Source organism: Trematomus bernacchii, unplaced genomic scaffold (genome assembly GCF_902827165.1).
Source record: "Trematomus bernacchii unplaced genomic scaffold, fTreBer1.1, whole genome shotgun sequence".
Taxonomy (NCBI): Eukaryota; Metazoa; Chordata; class Actinopteri; order Perciformes; family Nototheniidae; genus Trematomus; species Trematomus bernacchii.
In genome coordinates, this window is record NW_022988098.1 from 9,134,590 (window position 1) to 9,150,632 (window position 16,043).

At 42.7% G+C, this 16,043-nt stretch overlaps 1 protein-coding gene across 1 annotated transcript in view; it reads left to right on the top strand.

The window, feature by feature from the left end:
- Positions 1 to 16,043, top strand: part of LOC117475539 (cullin-associated NEDD8-dissociated protein 1-like) — a 46,445-nt gene that overhangs the window by 2,448 nt on the left and 27,954 nt on the right. Inside the window, exons 3-4 of the mRNA XM_034121816.1 lie at positions 2,823 to 3,029; positions 13,040 to 13,192. Of these exons, the coding sequence (XP_033977707.1) occupies positions 2,823 to 3,029; positions 13,040 to 13,192 (360 nt within the window). The remainder of the gene's footprint in view (positions 1 to 2,822; positions 3,030 to 13,039; positions 13,193 to 16,043) is intronic.

Here is a 16,043-nt window from a genome sequence, read left to right on the forward strand (position 1 = left end):
CTTATCTCCTGTTCGCAGTGTGCACACACAGCATCATATACATCAAACAAGGAAATAATGTAATCAAATTAGAGAATGAATGCATTCAATTTGAACAGTGACAGTGTACAGATGTGAATGTTTATGATGGTGTGTGTGCTGGGCAGTACCCAGCACAAGCTGTTGGTAATAATCTGTGGCTGTTAATGAATGTGCTCCCAAACTGTGGAGCTACAGGGCACCGGGGCCCATCTACAGCCGTGGCCTGGCCCTATACTTATCAAACAACCCTGCTGCTCCTGTAATATAATCACATTACTCTGCTTCTCACATAGCAAGTGCTTTCTCTACCACCTCATGGAGTCAAATCAACATAATAGATCTGCAATGAGCCTGCTGAGCACCGTAATGACGCTCAGCCTTGGGCTCCACACAAACACCAAAGCACAGTTTGAATTGAAGCCAAGAAGGAAATATGAAGGGATATTAACATATGTGTGTTCATAAAAAAATGGAATTAGCTGTCAGGTCAAATTGGACGAATAAATGGTATGCAAGTCTTTGTCTGTTGATAGTGTTGCTCCCTCAGGATTATGCCACAGCTTCTACCTAGAGTACATTTGCACAGTGCATGCACAATAAAACAATTATTTAACCATGCTCACTACTCGACATGCTTTGTTCTCCCTTAACCTTTCATCTCTGTATATTTTTCTCTTCTCCACACACATCTATCTTTGTAGTCACACTCCGAGACAATTTTCTTCCTCTCCTTTTTACCTCACAGTGTGCTGTATATGTCACACACCCTACTGCATGTTACAACATCTCCAGACTCACTTAGAAATACCACCTTTGTCTTTTTCTTTCATAAAGCTTACATTATTTGTACTGTTCTGTGGGAAGTGAATTCAAGAACCCTGAATCACATTCTCGCTAATTAGTAAATACAGGAGGTAAGTCTAGCTTCTGCGCTGCGATCTCTGAAAGGAAGGAAAGATTAAGGCATGTTTTTTTTGAGTGAAGGAAATCAAACCTGAATGTTGGTGTTCTGCGCAACTTCTCTTTGATTTGGGGATTAGAGCTAAGGACTGTTCATCGCTGTCTTAACAATTACTCTGAGGCTAACGGAAGCCGACGCCGTTAATCTTCACACGCTGGAACCAATGTAGAAAAAGGGTAGAAAGTCAGCAGAGCAGTTACAGGATTTTTTAGTAGAAATCTCCCTTACAATAAAGGCAGTAGGCCTATATCAGTAGGCCCGTGTGTCATCTCCAATAAATGGCTTCAACCATCCTTTAAACTCAGGGTTTGATTCCCACTCCTTTCTGTACTTTTGTGAATAGGCCACAGTAACTTTAGACTGTGACATGATGACCTCCGTGGATGTTTAGCTTGTCACAGAGGCACACACACAGTGGACGAGGTGATTAAGTGACTGAGGCTGTGTGAGTCAAAGCAAAAGCAATATTTATTATATAGTTGGCAACACTGCTAGTGGGTTGCCAGGTTTGCGCGCACGGTGCTATAATCACCCAATCACGTTTCGAAAAAACGAAATGTAATATCTCAATACAAAAACAAACGCAAATATTTAATTTAAAAAAGTCAAGTCCTTTCAAGTCATCTGTCTCAAGCTTAAGTCAAGTCTCAAGTCATGAATACCAAGTCAAAGTCAAGTCAAGTCTTTTATCAATGTTAGTCAAGCAAGTCTCAAGTCCAAAAATATGCGACTCGAGTCAAGTCATGTGACTCGAGTCCCCACCTCTGCCCTCTCCACACCTCTCCCTCCACCAGCAACGCTTAGCTGTCCACTCTTCCTGTCCATATGGGAAGGGTGCACACATACAAATGACACAAAGACATCTTAAGGGCAAACCATACTTGTCTATGTTTTAGATTACCAAAAAACTAAAAATGTAGCTTACAATGTGTTATTTACATGTGTAAGTGTTGTTACAGTATGTAGTGTCTCTACTTTAAAGAGTCATGTCCTGCTGATGTTCCAGCAGCCTCTTGGATTAGCTGGAAAAGGCATTGTCACAGAGCTGAAAACAGGCTGTATTTCTGAGAAACCCATGAAAAGTTCACTTCACAGATACGTGGTTTTCACATGACAAAGCTACAAACATGATGTTCTCATATAATAGCCTGTATTGCTCTAGATTTAACTACCCAACAGTATTTACAATTAGCAAAGTTTAAACAACAATAAAATGCCACAAAAAAGAAGAGAATAATTCTCAGAAAATGTCTCAAATTATTTTCCCAAGAATATGTGAAACATTCCCCCCAAATATGAAGAAAACGTCCTTAAATCCCCCCAAAATGTTCTGAAGAATAAATGATATATGTCTGAAACATTTTATTTACGACTTTCCTTCACTGTGTGTGAATACCTTTACTGCAGTAGAGGCTTCACTGTAAACCAGGGGTCTCAAACTCAAGGCCCGGGGGCCAAATCCGGCCCGCGATTTCATTTTATGTGGCCTCGCAAGAGCTTGCAAAGAATATAATACGTTTATTATACGGTTACAGAAGCAGGTTGCCCATAAACTACATGTCCCACAATGCATCTTGTTTTGTGACATGCGCACTGAAGAGACTTGCAATTATTTGCCCTGGACTTCTGCTTTCAGACGTAGTCAATTACTAAGTTATTATCCTATCCGATAATAATCCAATTCAGAGGCAATAATGTAATATAATACATTCTTTTATATATATATTATATATTTATATAGTTACAACCGGCCCTTTGAGTGCAACCTTTATGCTAATGTGACCCGCCATGAAATTGAGTTTGACACCCCTGCTGTAAACATTTCTTCCTCCTCTCTCAGATCGACCTGTCCTCCATCCTGCCGGAGACGCTCTCAGTTTTGGGATCTTTCCTCCGAAAGAACGAGCGAGTTCTGAAGCTCGGGACGCTGGCCTGTCTCACCTCGATCATCACGCATCAGGCTGCAAACATCAAACCTGCCGCGCTGGAACCGGTCCTGAGCGAGCTGCCGGGTCTGGTGGATGAGAGCGACATGCACGTATCACAGGTACACACACACACACTCACACTCACACACACAGACACAGACACACACACACACACACACACACACACACACACCACACCCACACACACCCACACCCACCCACACACACACACAGACACAGACACAGACACAGACACACACACAGCCACCCACCCACCCACACACACACACACACACACACACACACACACACCACACACACACACACACACACACACACACACACACACACACACACAGATGTTGTACTGAGAGGAGTCTCTGCAGTGACAGTTATCCCCCAGGTGTTTTGTTTCACAGAAACACTTTATTATCTTTGTTCCTAAAACAGTGCAAAGTGAGAGTGGCAGCATGATGGCCTTTTTTCCCACAAAATACACACGCACAAACACACACACGCACAAACACACACACACACTAGACCAGGGGTCGGCAACCTTTTTGATATGAAGTGCCATTTAAAAAAAAAAAATTATCAGCGTGCCAACGATCGAGAATTATCAACGGGGGGGGGGGGGGGGGGGTGTTGAGGATGTTGAGGAGCTTGACGCTCGTGATCTATCAACAGGAGGGCGGGGGGGCCTCGCTGCGGGGAAGCAGTGTGTGGACCTGTCAGCGCAACTTACATGATACCGAATTTAACAAACACATTTAAATAATTGGTTTAAACGGCATAATAATAAGGACGATCGTCCGTTCTGTGATTCTCCAGAACACACATGTTATGATATTAGGGTCATGCAGAGTGAGATGAGATCGCTGTCCCTTTAAGAGAGAGAGAGAGGGGTGTGGCGTGTGCGTGTGAGTATGTTTCTGGAAGTGAAACGAAGCAGCAGAAAAACAGAGGTCTGTGATGTATTTTGTGAAACAGAAGAACAGCTAAATAAATGCAACGGCCTCTCAAGAAGAGCTCGCCTCTCTCCAGTCATTTAAGCTAAAGTGGGTTATTGAACCTGAAGCTCGTTGCTTCTGCCCTCCTCGACTACGGTCTGGGAGCCGACAGGAAAGTTCAACACACAGATGGCCAGTCCGCCCCTTTGTAGCATATTATTTCAATGAGAGATGAGCAGATCGCCACTGGGCTTTCAACTAAAGACACACACAGCCACGCAAAAACTGCGACATTTGTAAAGCTCCTTATGGGTACTGCAATTTGTGAAGTGCTTTCTTCCGTGGTGAAACGATCAGCACTGCACCACGGAGGAAAGCGGCAGAAAGTCATCTGGAGTTAAAGAGAGCGGGGCTGCGTTGCGTGCATGGCTTCCTTCTGCAGGTAACGGGGAGACGCGCTCTGGCGGCGGTCTCGTTCAGGATCCGAAAATACAATTTAAATATTTTGCACACTTATTCGACTTATTCCTAGTGTGCCACTGGCTACGGTGCCGCGTGCCAATGCTGGCACGCGTGCCAGGGGTTGCCGACCCCTGCACTAGACTGACGAATACAAATCTCTTTATCAGACTGATGGATGTGAGCAGCTCCCTCACCTCCTCTCAGTGAGCGCCGCTGCCTTTTGTGCCTCCCTCCAGTGCCAGCGATGCCTAATAGAATTCATGTATATGTAAAGATTCTTGCATCCTATTATGTACAATAAACTGCTTGCTTTATCCGCCGCAGCACCTGGTGAGTGGCACAATCTGCCAAACACACCCTTTCCAATTCAAATGTATTTAGTTAGACCCCCATTCAAACCCACTCATGTAAGCTATCATGTTACACTCTGATCTGAATAACTACAGGCGGGAATGTAATTCATTTCATATTCACAGCACTGACGCACCTAGCCCTCTAACAGGCCTGTATGAGTAAATTGTCAATTGTAGATGCTCTGCCACGCAACATTACAATGCAAACAAGGTTCGTTTTCAAACACCTGATTTGAATAAGCTCAACAAGGAAACATATCAGCCGGCGCTGCTTCAATGGTCTTTGTGTAGCTTCCAGGAGAGGTAAGGGAGGGGAGGAACGGTGGGAGCCGACGGGCGCGGTGCAGGGACACTTTTTTGCAGGCTGGGAGATGCCGGGCCGATAGCACCGGAGGAATGGCAGTTAATTTGAATATGGCACCTCAAGCCACAATGATCATTATCATCACCAATTCAAGGAAATAAATGAGAAGTGGGGCTCCAAAAATAGCGTTCAGAGACTTTTGTCATGGCAGGTAGGCCCAGTGGGGGGGAAAGGGAGAGTGTTCGCTAGCTCATTATCCAGGGCTGGGCCGAGGGAACGGAGGGATCCAGAGAGAAATTGCATTAATGTGTCAACACCCCCACCCCACACACACACACACACACCACACACACTCACACACACCACACACACACACACACACACACACACACCACACACACACACACACACACACACACACACACACACACACACACACACACACACACACACACACACACACACACAGACACTGTCTCTGTCCCTTCCTTTCTCACTGTCTCTCACTCTCACTATATGCCCTGTTTAATTTGAGTGCCAGGTAATTTAGCCATGCTGCTGTCACCTGCAATGAGGCCAGAGATTGAAACTAATGATGCTTGAGACCTTTCCTTTCACTCTCCTCAACCCCCCCCCCCCCTCTCCCTCCCTTCCTTGGCCATCATCTTGTCACCTCAATCTCTCCATATTTCTTCATAAACGCCAATAGTGCTCCTTCCATCTGCCTTTCTTCTCTGGACAGCACATATCCTGCACCCCTTTAATTCTCCACTTGTCTTGTACCACGGCAGGCCCTGTGTCCCCCGTCACCTGGGCCACAACCCCTCCTGCCCCCTCACCGTCTCTCCCTTCAGCCAACTGTCCACTGTCCACTCTCTCCGACCGTCCTAGATACTTGGCATCTCATCTTGGGTGCAAGTTCATCAATGTTTGGGCTCAGGCTCTGAGCTGAGGAAACCCTCAGGATTGAGTGAAGGTGTGCGTGCAATATACCGGCGGGCCAGATCTAATAGTTATTAGAAATTATCCTGCGGGCCGAAATTAAATCTATCACAGGCCGGATTTGGCCCCCGGGCCTTGAGTTTGACACATGTGCTTTAAGCCTTATGACTGTGGAATTTTGATGGTTAACACTTGTATTCTTGACTGATACATTTCACTCTCACACACGTACATTCTCCTTTTACATACATACATTTTCACTCTCACACACGTACATTCTCCTTTTACATACATACATTTTCACTCTCACACACGTACATTCTCCTTTTACATACATACATTTTCACTCTGCACACACATTTTCACTCTCACACACGTATATATTTACACTCACACATTCATACATTCTGCTCTCATATTATCATATTTCAATGCACACATTCATACATTGTCACTCACACATTTATAAGTTTTTCACTCACACATTTTTACATTTTGTTCTCATATTCATATATTTTAATGCTCATATTTATACATTTTGCTCTCATGCACATTCATTCAATGTTTACATTTAATATTATAAATAATATATGCATGTATGAAGACAATATATGTATGCAAGAGAAGAATGTATGTATGTGGGAGAGAAAGTATAGTGGAAACGGAAGGAGTATGGTTGAAACGGAAGGCAGGTCATTATCGCGCTGTGATTGGCTCAGAAGGTCGAGCGGGGGCGGGCTCATGTTCAGAACTTCTGATTCAAATCAACATGATGGAGGGAGATGAATCCGTGTATCTACGGACCATTTGTTTTCTTTATTAAACAAGTAAACGGAAGAGTGTCTGCGAGGCGTTTTTGCTTTTTACCTTACTAAATGGTCTAATGGTCGTTGGAGCGAGGGGGGAGGGGGGGGCCGCGAAACTCGCGGAGAGTGATTTTTTTTTAAAAGCACTCGTTTGCTTGGAACGTTGATAATATTATAAACGAGGGGAAACAAGGTGAATTTAGCGATCACAACGAAAACGGCCAAGACACACATTGAGCCCAGAAAATGAATGTTATTAAGGACTGTAATGTAAATATAATAAGTCTATGTCTAAAATGGACAACATTGTTAGGAGATTTAAAACTATACAGCGATTCTGCACTGCGGTCACTCAGCCGTCTCTCCACTTTGTTTTTTCAAATCAGCTGCTCTTCATTTTTTTTTTACAAATATTTTTTACCGCAAGTTCTTAATAAAACTGACACTGTTGGACTCGGTATTATTTTGACTGCTAACCAACAATAAAATGAAGTACTTTCTTTTTAGTAATCCTCTGTCAAAGTCCCCTCCTGAGTACTAGAATGCATGTTTCTCTACTATTTTGAATAAGCGTTAAAACACCTTTCTTCATGAGACTTATATTGTTGGACAGAGTATTTTAAGAGGATGGTAGACATGATATCAGCACTAGTACTGCAGCAGCAGCATTTTACACCATGCAAAGTCTTTAGAGTCTGGCCTGGACAGCTGGTCTATCCTTCAGCAAAGTGACACCACCCTTGTGACTCTTGTTGGCCTCTTATGGGGCTGCTGTCTTTTAAAATATGATTATTTCCTCTGCTCCTAGTTAATTCCTCGCAGATTCTTCCACCAGTCCCAGTCATTGCATGTCAGAGCTTCGAAAAATGTGTCCCAATTCAACTAAATGTTTTTTTGTGAGTGAAGGCCATAGCTAAATTATAAATTGTTTGATTGTGTACGGTGAGAGAAAATAATTCCACATCCTCCTATGAAACTTTTTTATTTACTTTTCCATTATACTTATACTTACTTGTATTACACAGGGTTCTTACGGTCATTAAAAACCTGGAAAAGTCATGGAAATTCAAAATGCTAATTCCAGGCCCTGGAAAAGTTATGGAAAACAATATTTTCCCCAAAGTTTTGGAAAAGGTCATGGAAATGTGAACTAAAAATTGGCATCAAATAAATTTATATTTTATCTAATCGCCAAAATAGTAATACTATAATGATAATAAATACTGTATCGTATAGTAATGAAACGTAAAATGGCATTAACTGGACGAGGTATTTTGCTGGTGAGAGATTTGAGTTGCTTTAGCGTGTAGAAGCTAGTAAGCCTATTGGATTTATTTTAGAAAGGGACAACATGTTTCAGACCCTATTTTCCTGTTCCATGTTAAAATAAACCATTTTCAGTGGAACCGCTGAGACAGAGTAATGTTTTTGGTCATGGAAAATTAAGGTATAGGTCATGGAGAAGTCATGGAGATGCATTGGTGAAAAAGTGTATGAACCCTGATTAGAACATTTGCATGGTGAACTACATGCTGGATATCTTCCCCAGCCTCAAGGAAATACAATAAAATAAATTGATTCATAATTTTAAACAATTGATAAAAAATGTATAAATTAATAATGTTTGGGGTGCAAACATTTCAAATTTAAATACAAAAGGAAAAAAAAAGTTTACTTTTGAAATGATTTCTCACAAAAACCTTTCTAAATAGTAATTATTAAAAAGCGTGTAGTCAATAGACGTTTTTCTGCTAAAAATAGTTGAAATGGAACGTAAACTATATCAACACCACATCCATGGCAATTAACCCATTTTTGCCCGCTATTTAGAATTGACTTTGGTTGAAGTTAATACAAATATTCATATTATATATATATATAGCATAGTCATTGATGCAGTCTTTCTGAACACTTTATAAAATAAATACTGCAAATGAAGAATATTGTTAAACCTTTAACAGCCAGCGCCACCATTTGGTAGAGCTCATTTTGTGTCTTGATATCTTGTTGAAAAATAAATAAAAAAGTTTTTACTCCATCTGATTCAGCCAGCTCTACATTTGGGTTGACATGCTATGCACAAAACAACCTCTAGATGTCACTGTGGTTCGAATAGAAAGCCCTTCAGCTAGGCTCCACTGAGAAAGTTGGCATGCTAAAAATCACTGCTGACTAAATCACTCTTTTTGGTCAACTTCTGTAAGGTAACCATGTCATTTTGGACATGTTTTAGTGTCAGAGCACTGAGTGAACATAATCAGATAACTTGATGCACAAAAAAAAAAAGTTTTAAACAAGGGTGTGAAATTATATTTTTGAAAATATGCTCAACCAACCGGTCGAATTGGCCTTTTATGGTAAACTAGCAATATGAACTTTTTCAGAGTTTCAGAGATGTTTTCCAATAAAATATGGTAAATAAATGGCTAGTTTGTGGTAATATTACTACATCTAGTACTGCCCTTATGAGTCTCAGAGTGAAAGAGTGATAATAATTCATAAAGCAGCTTTCATGCATGGCATTCAGGCCCGAAGTTGCACACAGATGAGCAAGTTAGGCAACACAGGATTATAGACATTTGCTGTTAGGCCAGTGGTTCTTGTTAGGCCAATTCAGCATCTACAGTAAGATGAGCAAGTCTTTTTTTTTTATTATGAAAAAACACTAACATTACCTTTTTCCTTTTTTACAATTATAATTTATTATCTTTTATGAATATATCTATATATTGCTAATTTTCCATCAAATAATATTTTTTATTTGAGGTTGTGTTTATTTGAGTTTGATGGCATACAAATACTGTACTGTATGATGATTGTTGAAAATCACTTTACCATAGAAGGCCAGCTCGACCAGTTGGTAGTCTGGGCTCAAAAAACAAAACTGTGTGGTCAGTCAAAAAAAAAAAGAAATGTGGTTGGTGGTTAGTTGTGGCCCATTTGATAAAAAAATGCAAACAAATAATTGTTCCATAGCTTTTTTCTTGGTCTGGCAGTTAAAGGGTTCATGTTCTGCACAGATAGTGTCCTTAACTTGAATTTGAAAACACGTGGCAACTTTATTAATACAGCAGATGAAAAGATTTGTGGAAGGATAAATTCTTCATGGGCTTCAATGGCTCTCGAGATAAAGGGCGTTTTATGGTTGCTTGTATTATCCTCAGATAGTGGTTTGTTACATAACTAGTGACATTTTTATAAATATTGCAAAAAAAGGGCATATATATAACCTGGCCGGCTGAACCAGTCTGTATTTCTCTTCAAGCACCAACAAGATTCAGAGTTTATAAAGTAACTACACAGTAAAAGTACTTCATATACTTGTGGGGGTTTCACTAGTACTGAGTCCAACAGGATCAATCTCACCGAAGAACTAATGACAACAAAAAAGAATTCCCTCATCAAACTTAGCAGAACGTGGCTTGCTTTTGTTCTCAGGAGGGACTTTGACAGGGTATTCTAAAAAATACACAGTAAAAGTACTTCAATGGATGTTTAGTAGCAGGCAAACTAATACCCGAGTCCAACAGGGTCAGTTTTATTAAGAACTTGTGGTGTAAAAAATATTTGTAAAAAAAAAATGAAGAGCAGCTGATTTGAAAAAACAGGACGGCTGAGTGACCGCAGTGCAGAATCGCTGTGTAGTTTAAATCTCCTAACATGTTGTCCATTTATGACATAGACTTATTATATTTACAGTCCTTTTAATAACATTCATTTTCTGCGGCTCAATGTGTGTCTGGCCGTTTTTCGTTGTGATCGCTAAATTCACCTTTGTTTCCCCTCGTTTATAATATTATCAACGTTCCAATGGCAAACGAGTGCTTTTGTTTTGAAATCACTTCCGCGAGTTTCTCGCGGCCCTATACTTATCAAACAACCCTACTGCTCCTGTAATATAATCACATTACTCTGCTTCTCACATAGCAAGTGCTTTCTCTACCACCTCATGGAGTCAAATCAACATAATAGATCTGCAATGAGCCTGCCGAGCACCGTAATGACGCTCAGCCTTGGGCTCCACACAAACACCAAAGCACAGTTTGAATTGAAGCCAAGAAGGAAATATGAAGGGATATTAACATATGTGTGTTCATAAAAAAATGGAATTAGCTGTCAGGTCAAATTGGATGAATAAATGGTATGCAAGTCTTTGTCTGTTGATAGTGTTGCTCCCTCAGGATTATGCCACAGCTTCTACCTAGAGTACATTTGCACAGTGCATGCACAATAAAACAACACTTATTTAACCATGCTCACTACTCGACATGCTTTGTTCTCCCTTAACCTTTCATCTCTGTATATTTTTCTCTTCTCCACACACATCTATCTTTGTAGTCACACTCCGAGACAATTTTTCTTCCTCTCATTTTTACCTCACAGTGTGCTGTATATGTCACACACCCTACTATGCATGTTACAACATCTCCAGACTCACTTAGAAATACCACCTTTGTCTTTTTCTTTCATAAAGCTTACATTATTTGTACTGTTCTGTGGGAAGTGAATTCAAGAACCCTGAATCACATTCTCGCTAATTAGTAAATACAGGAGGTAAGTCTAGCTTCTGCGCTGCGATCTCTGAAAGGAAGGAAAGATGAAGTCATGTTTTTTTTGAGTGAAGGAAATCAAACCTGAATGTTGGTGGTCTGCGCAACTTCTCTTTGATTTGGGGATTAGAGCTAAGGACTGTTCATCGCTGTCTTAACAATTACTCTGAGGCTAACGGAAGCCGACGCCGTTAATCTTCACACGCTGGAACCAATGTAGAAAAAGGGTAGAAAGTCAGCAGAGCAGTTACAGGATTTTTTAGTAGTTTTTAGTAGAAATCTCCCTTACAATAAAGGCAGTAGGCCTATATCAGTAGGCCCGTGTGTCATCTCCAATAAATGGCTTCAACCATCCTTTAAACTCAGGGTTTGATTCCCACTCCTTTCTGTACTTTTGTGAATAGGCCACAGTAACTTTAGACTGTGACATGATGACCTACGTGGATGTTTAGCTTGTCACAGAGGCACACACACAGTGGACGAGGTGATTAAGTGACTGAGGCTGTGTGAGTCAAAGCAAAGCAAAGGCAGTTATTTATTATAGTGTGACAGTGAAGAAACATTTACATTTTACATTTAAATCCCGCTCATGCGCAATTCATTTGCAGTCTCGACGCGGGAGAGTGTGGCTGTCTCCTCTCTGCTCTGACTGCAGCTGAGCTGCTGCGGGAGGCCGAGCGCCTGTGAGTACTATGGGAGGGCAGAGGGGCTCACGGCAGCACCCGCGGCTCGTTAACTGCTGAACAATATTTGAGTCTCCAAACACCAGAAAAGTCCCTAATAACACCATTACAAGTCGTTAAATTAGTCGTTAGTCGCTTTTGACAAAAATAAGTAGCCGGAGGGTTTGGAAAGCCGCCGAATTTAACGAGAAAGTCGCCAAGTGGCAACACTGCTAGTGGGTTGCCAGGTTTGCGCGCACGGTGCTATAATCACCCAATCACGTTTCGAAACAACGAAATGTAATATCTCAATACAAAAACAAACGCAAATATTTCATTTTAAAAAGTCAAGTCCTTTCAAGTCATCTGTCTCAAGCTTAAGTCAAGTCTCAAGTCATGAATACCAAGTCAAAGTCAAGTCAAGTCTTTTATCAATGTTAGTCAAGCAAGTCTCAAGTCCAAAAATATGCGACTCGAGTCCGACTCGAGTCAAGTCATGTGACTCGAGTCCCCACCTCTGCCCTCTCCACACCTCTCCCTCCACCAGCAACGCTTAGCTGTCCACTCTTCCTGTCCATATGGGAAGGGTGCACACATACAAATGACACAAAGACATCTTAAGGGCAAACCATACTTGTCTATGTTTTAGATTACCAAAAAACTAAAAATGTAGCTTACAATGTGTTATTTACATGTGTAAGTGTTGTTACAGTATGTAGTGTCTCTACTTTAAAGAGTCATGTCCTGCTGATGTTCCAGCAGATTCTGCAGAATCTGCTGGAACACCTCGTTTTTTTGATCTGGTGTTCAAAAAGGAGTCTCTCTGTTTCACTCCGATGACCTTAGAGCAGGTTTTAACATGTTGTTCAGGCTGTTCCTGTCTTTCAGTGTCAGGCTATGGAACCAGCAGATAAAAGAAAAACAAATAAGGCTCTCAATGAATGCTTGGTAAAAACAAAACGTTTCTAGGTGTCTGAGCACCACACTTCTAACGCTGGTCAGAAGCACAGTGTATCCTAATCCATCTCGTTTCCACCTCCTAATGCGCTCACGATCTGGTGCCCAGAGTCCGCTAAACAGATGTGCTCGTCCCCCTGCAGGTGCTGCTCCCCCCGGTGGTCTCCTGTGTGGAGGACTCCTTCTATAAGATCACCTCAGAGGCTCTGCTGGTGGTCCTGCAGCTGGTGAGAGTGATGAGGCCTCAAGGACCCTCAGCAGGGGGGGGATTCGACCCCAAACCCTTCGTCAGAGAGGTGAGGAGGGGTTTACAGAGGGAGCAGGGTATAAATAAGAGCCTGTGGTCGACTGATCTGAGTGGGATGTAAGAGGTCTGAGATGCATGAAGGGTTCAAGGTTCAAGGTTCTTTATTGTCAATCTGACATAGCTACAGAGTAATTATGCAGTTGAAAATCTTATGTCACAGGCTTCTCCAACAATGCAACATAATAACATAACATAATAACAATAAGAGCAAGAGCAATACAAAAATAATAATAGTTATAAAAATGAAATAAAGTTATGATGTGGAATAGTGCAGTATGAGTCTATATACAAGTTATTGGAATGATATATATATATTAGGTATTAGATACATACTACTGAGTAGCAGTTGAATGTTTGAAGTTGTTTCAACAGTTCAATTTTTTAACAGTCTCACTGCCCGCGGGAAGAAACTGTCTCCGAATCTTCTTGTCCTTGCCAGGATGCTGCGGTAACGTCTGCCAGACGGCAACAGAAAGAACAGTTTGTGGCTGGGGTGATGGGGGTCTTTGATAATCCGTAGTGATTTCTTCCTGAGCCGCTGGGAGTAAAGGTCCTCCATGGATGGCAGCTCCGTCCTGGTGATGTGCTGTGCAGTTTTCACCACCCTCTGTAAAGCCTTACGATCGAGGTCGGTGCAGCTGCCGTACCAGGCCGTCATGCTGCCAGTGAGGATACTCTCTATCGTGCACCTGTAGAAGTTGCAGAGTATCCTGGAATCCATTTTGAACCTCCTCAACCTGCGGAGGAAGAAGAGCCGCTGTCGAGCTTTCTTAGTGATGGTGGTGGTGTGAAGAGACCATGTCAGGTCCTCAGTGATGTGGACCCCAAGGAACCTGAAACTTTTGACTCTCTCCACCGTAGTCCCATTGATGGCGATGGGGGCGTGTCCCTCTCCCTGCTGCTTCCTGTAGTCCACAATCAGCTCCTTTGTTTTGCTGATGTTGAGATGGAGGTTGTTCTCCTGGCACCAAGATGTCAGGTTTTCGACCTCCTCTCTGTATGCCGTCTCGTCATCGTCTGTGATCTGGCCGATGACGGTCGTGTCATCAGCAAACTTCACGATGGTGTTGGAGCTGTGTGTGGCCACGCAGTCGTGGGTGAACAGGGAGTAGAGGAGAGGGCTGAGCACGCAGCCTTGAGGGGCACCGGTGTTGAGAATCAGGGTGGAGGATGTGATATTTCCCACCCGCACTGCCTGGGGTCTGCCCGTCAGGAAGTTCAGGATCCAGTCGCAGAGGGCGCTGTTGAGTCCGAGGTCTCTGAGCTTGATGGCCAGCTTGGAGGGCACAATGGTGTTGAATGCTGAACTGTAGTCAATGAACAGCATTCTCACATATGTGTTCCTCTTCTTCGGGTCCAGGTGTGAGAGGGCAGTGTGGAGGGTGAGGGCTATGGCGTCGTCTGTGGACCTGTTTGCTCTGTAGGCAAACTGCAGGGGGTCCAGAGATTCAGGGAGGGAGGAGGTGATGAATAATTTGACTAACCGCTCAAAGCACTTCATTATGATGGAGGTGAGTGCTACTGGGCGGTAGTCGTTGGGGCAGGTGATGATTGTCTTTTTGGGGACAGAAATGATGGTGGAGTGTTTAAGACATGTGGGGACTACAGACTGCAGCAGGGACCTGTTGAAGATGTCTGTGAACACCTCTGCCAGCTGAACTGCACACACCCCGAGAACACGGCCAGGGATGCCATCAGGTCCAGGAGCCTTGTGTGGGTTAACCCTTTTAAAGGATTTACACACATCTGCCCTATTTAAAACAAAAGGGCAGTGTAGCTCCTGGTCCCTCTGTACCTCCACAGCCCGGCTGCTCTCGAAGCGTGCAAAAAAACTGTTTAGCTCATCTGGGAGAGATGCGCACGCAGACACTCCCGCAGCACCCCCCGCTGCTCCTTTGTAGTCAGTCATTGTCCTTAGTCCCCCCACATATTCCTAGTGTTACAGCCTTTGAAGTCAGATTCCACCTTCTCTTTGTACTGTCTCTTTGCATTTTTTATTGCTCTCCGGAGATCATACCTAGACTTCCTGTACTCCTCCAAATCTCCCGCTGTGTGCGCGAGAGTGCGCGCTTTCAGTTTGCCGCGCACCTCACCGTTTACCCAGGGCTTTTGATTTGGGAATGTCCGTACAGAAACCTTCGGGACCACGTCATCGATGCATTTCCCAATGTAGCACAGCCATGTAGGGCCTTGTGAGTAACAAACGGTAGCCTGAACACTACTCTGTGTTCTACAGTGATGTGAGGATATGTGTGATGTGGTATCTACGACTGAATTATTAAGCGTTTTTCCAGAGGTGCGGGCGGTACAGGGCTTCTTGGTTGAAAGAGGAGAAAAAAGGCAGAAAGCACTGCAACATGCTGCTTTATTTGGAGCTCAAATCTTGTAAGATCTTTTATAAATATTGGGATAACTACATGCACAATGTGTTGTTATGTTTCCGACAATTCACCACAGTAGAGATGACGCCTGAGCAATAATCAATGTGACTCTCGGCTGCCTGCAGTTCGAGCTGTTCCTGGGTCTGTTTCCTTTGTAGCTGATAAATACATATCTGTTATGAACTGAAGCTTTAAGAGAGGTATTTTAAATGTTGTCTTACAATGGGGTGGCTTTGAATCCCTGATGGTGGCAATGAGATGATCCCAATCAGTATTTGCTTCAGAGTCAGGTGGGCAGTCTTCATCGGCGCTGGATCCATCGCTGCTAGACGCCGTTTCAGGAATGTAGTCTTTATCACTGACGGAACCTTCATTACTGGAAAGGCAGATGTCCTTCATCTTTAAAAAATAAATAAAGGAACACCAAGTTTGCATTTTTTTCATTATCCAAAGAAATCA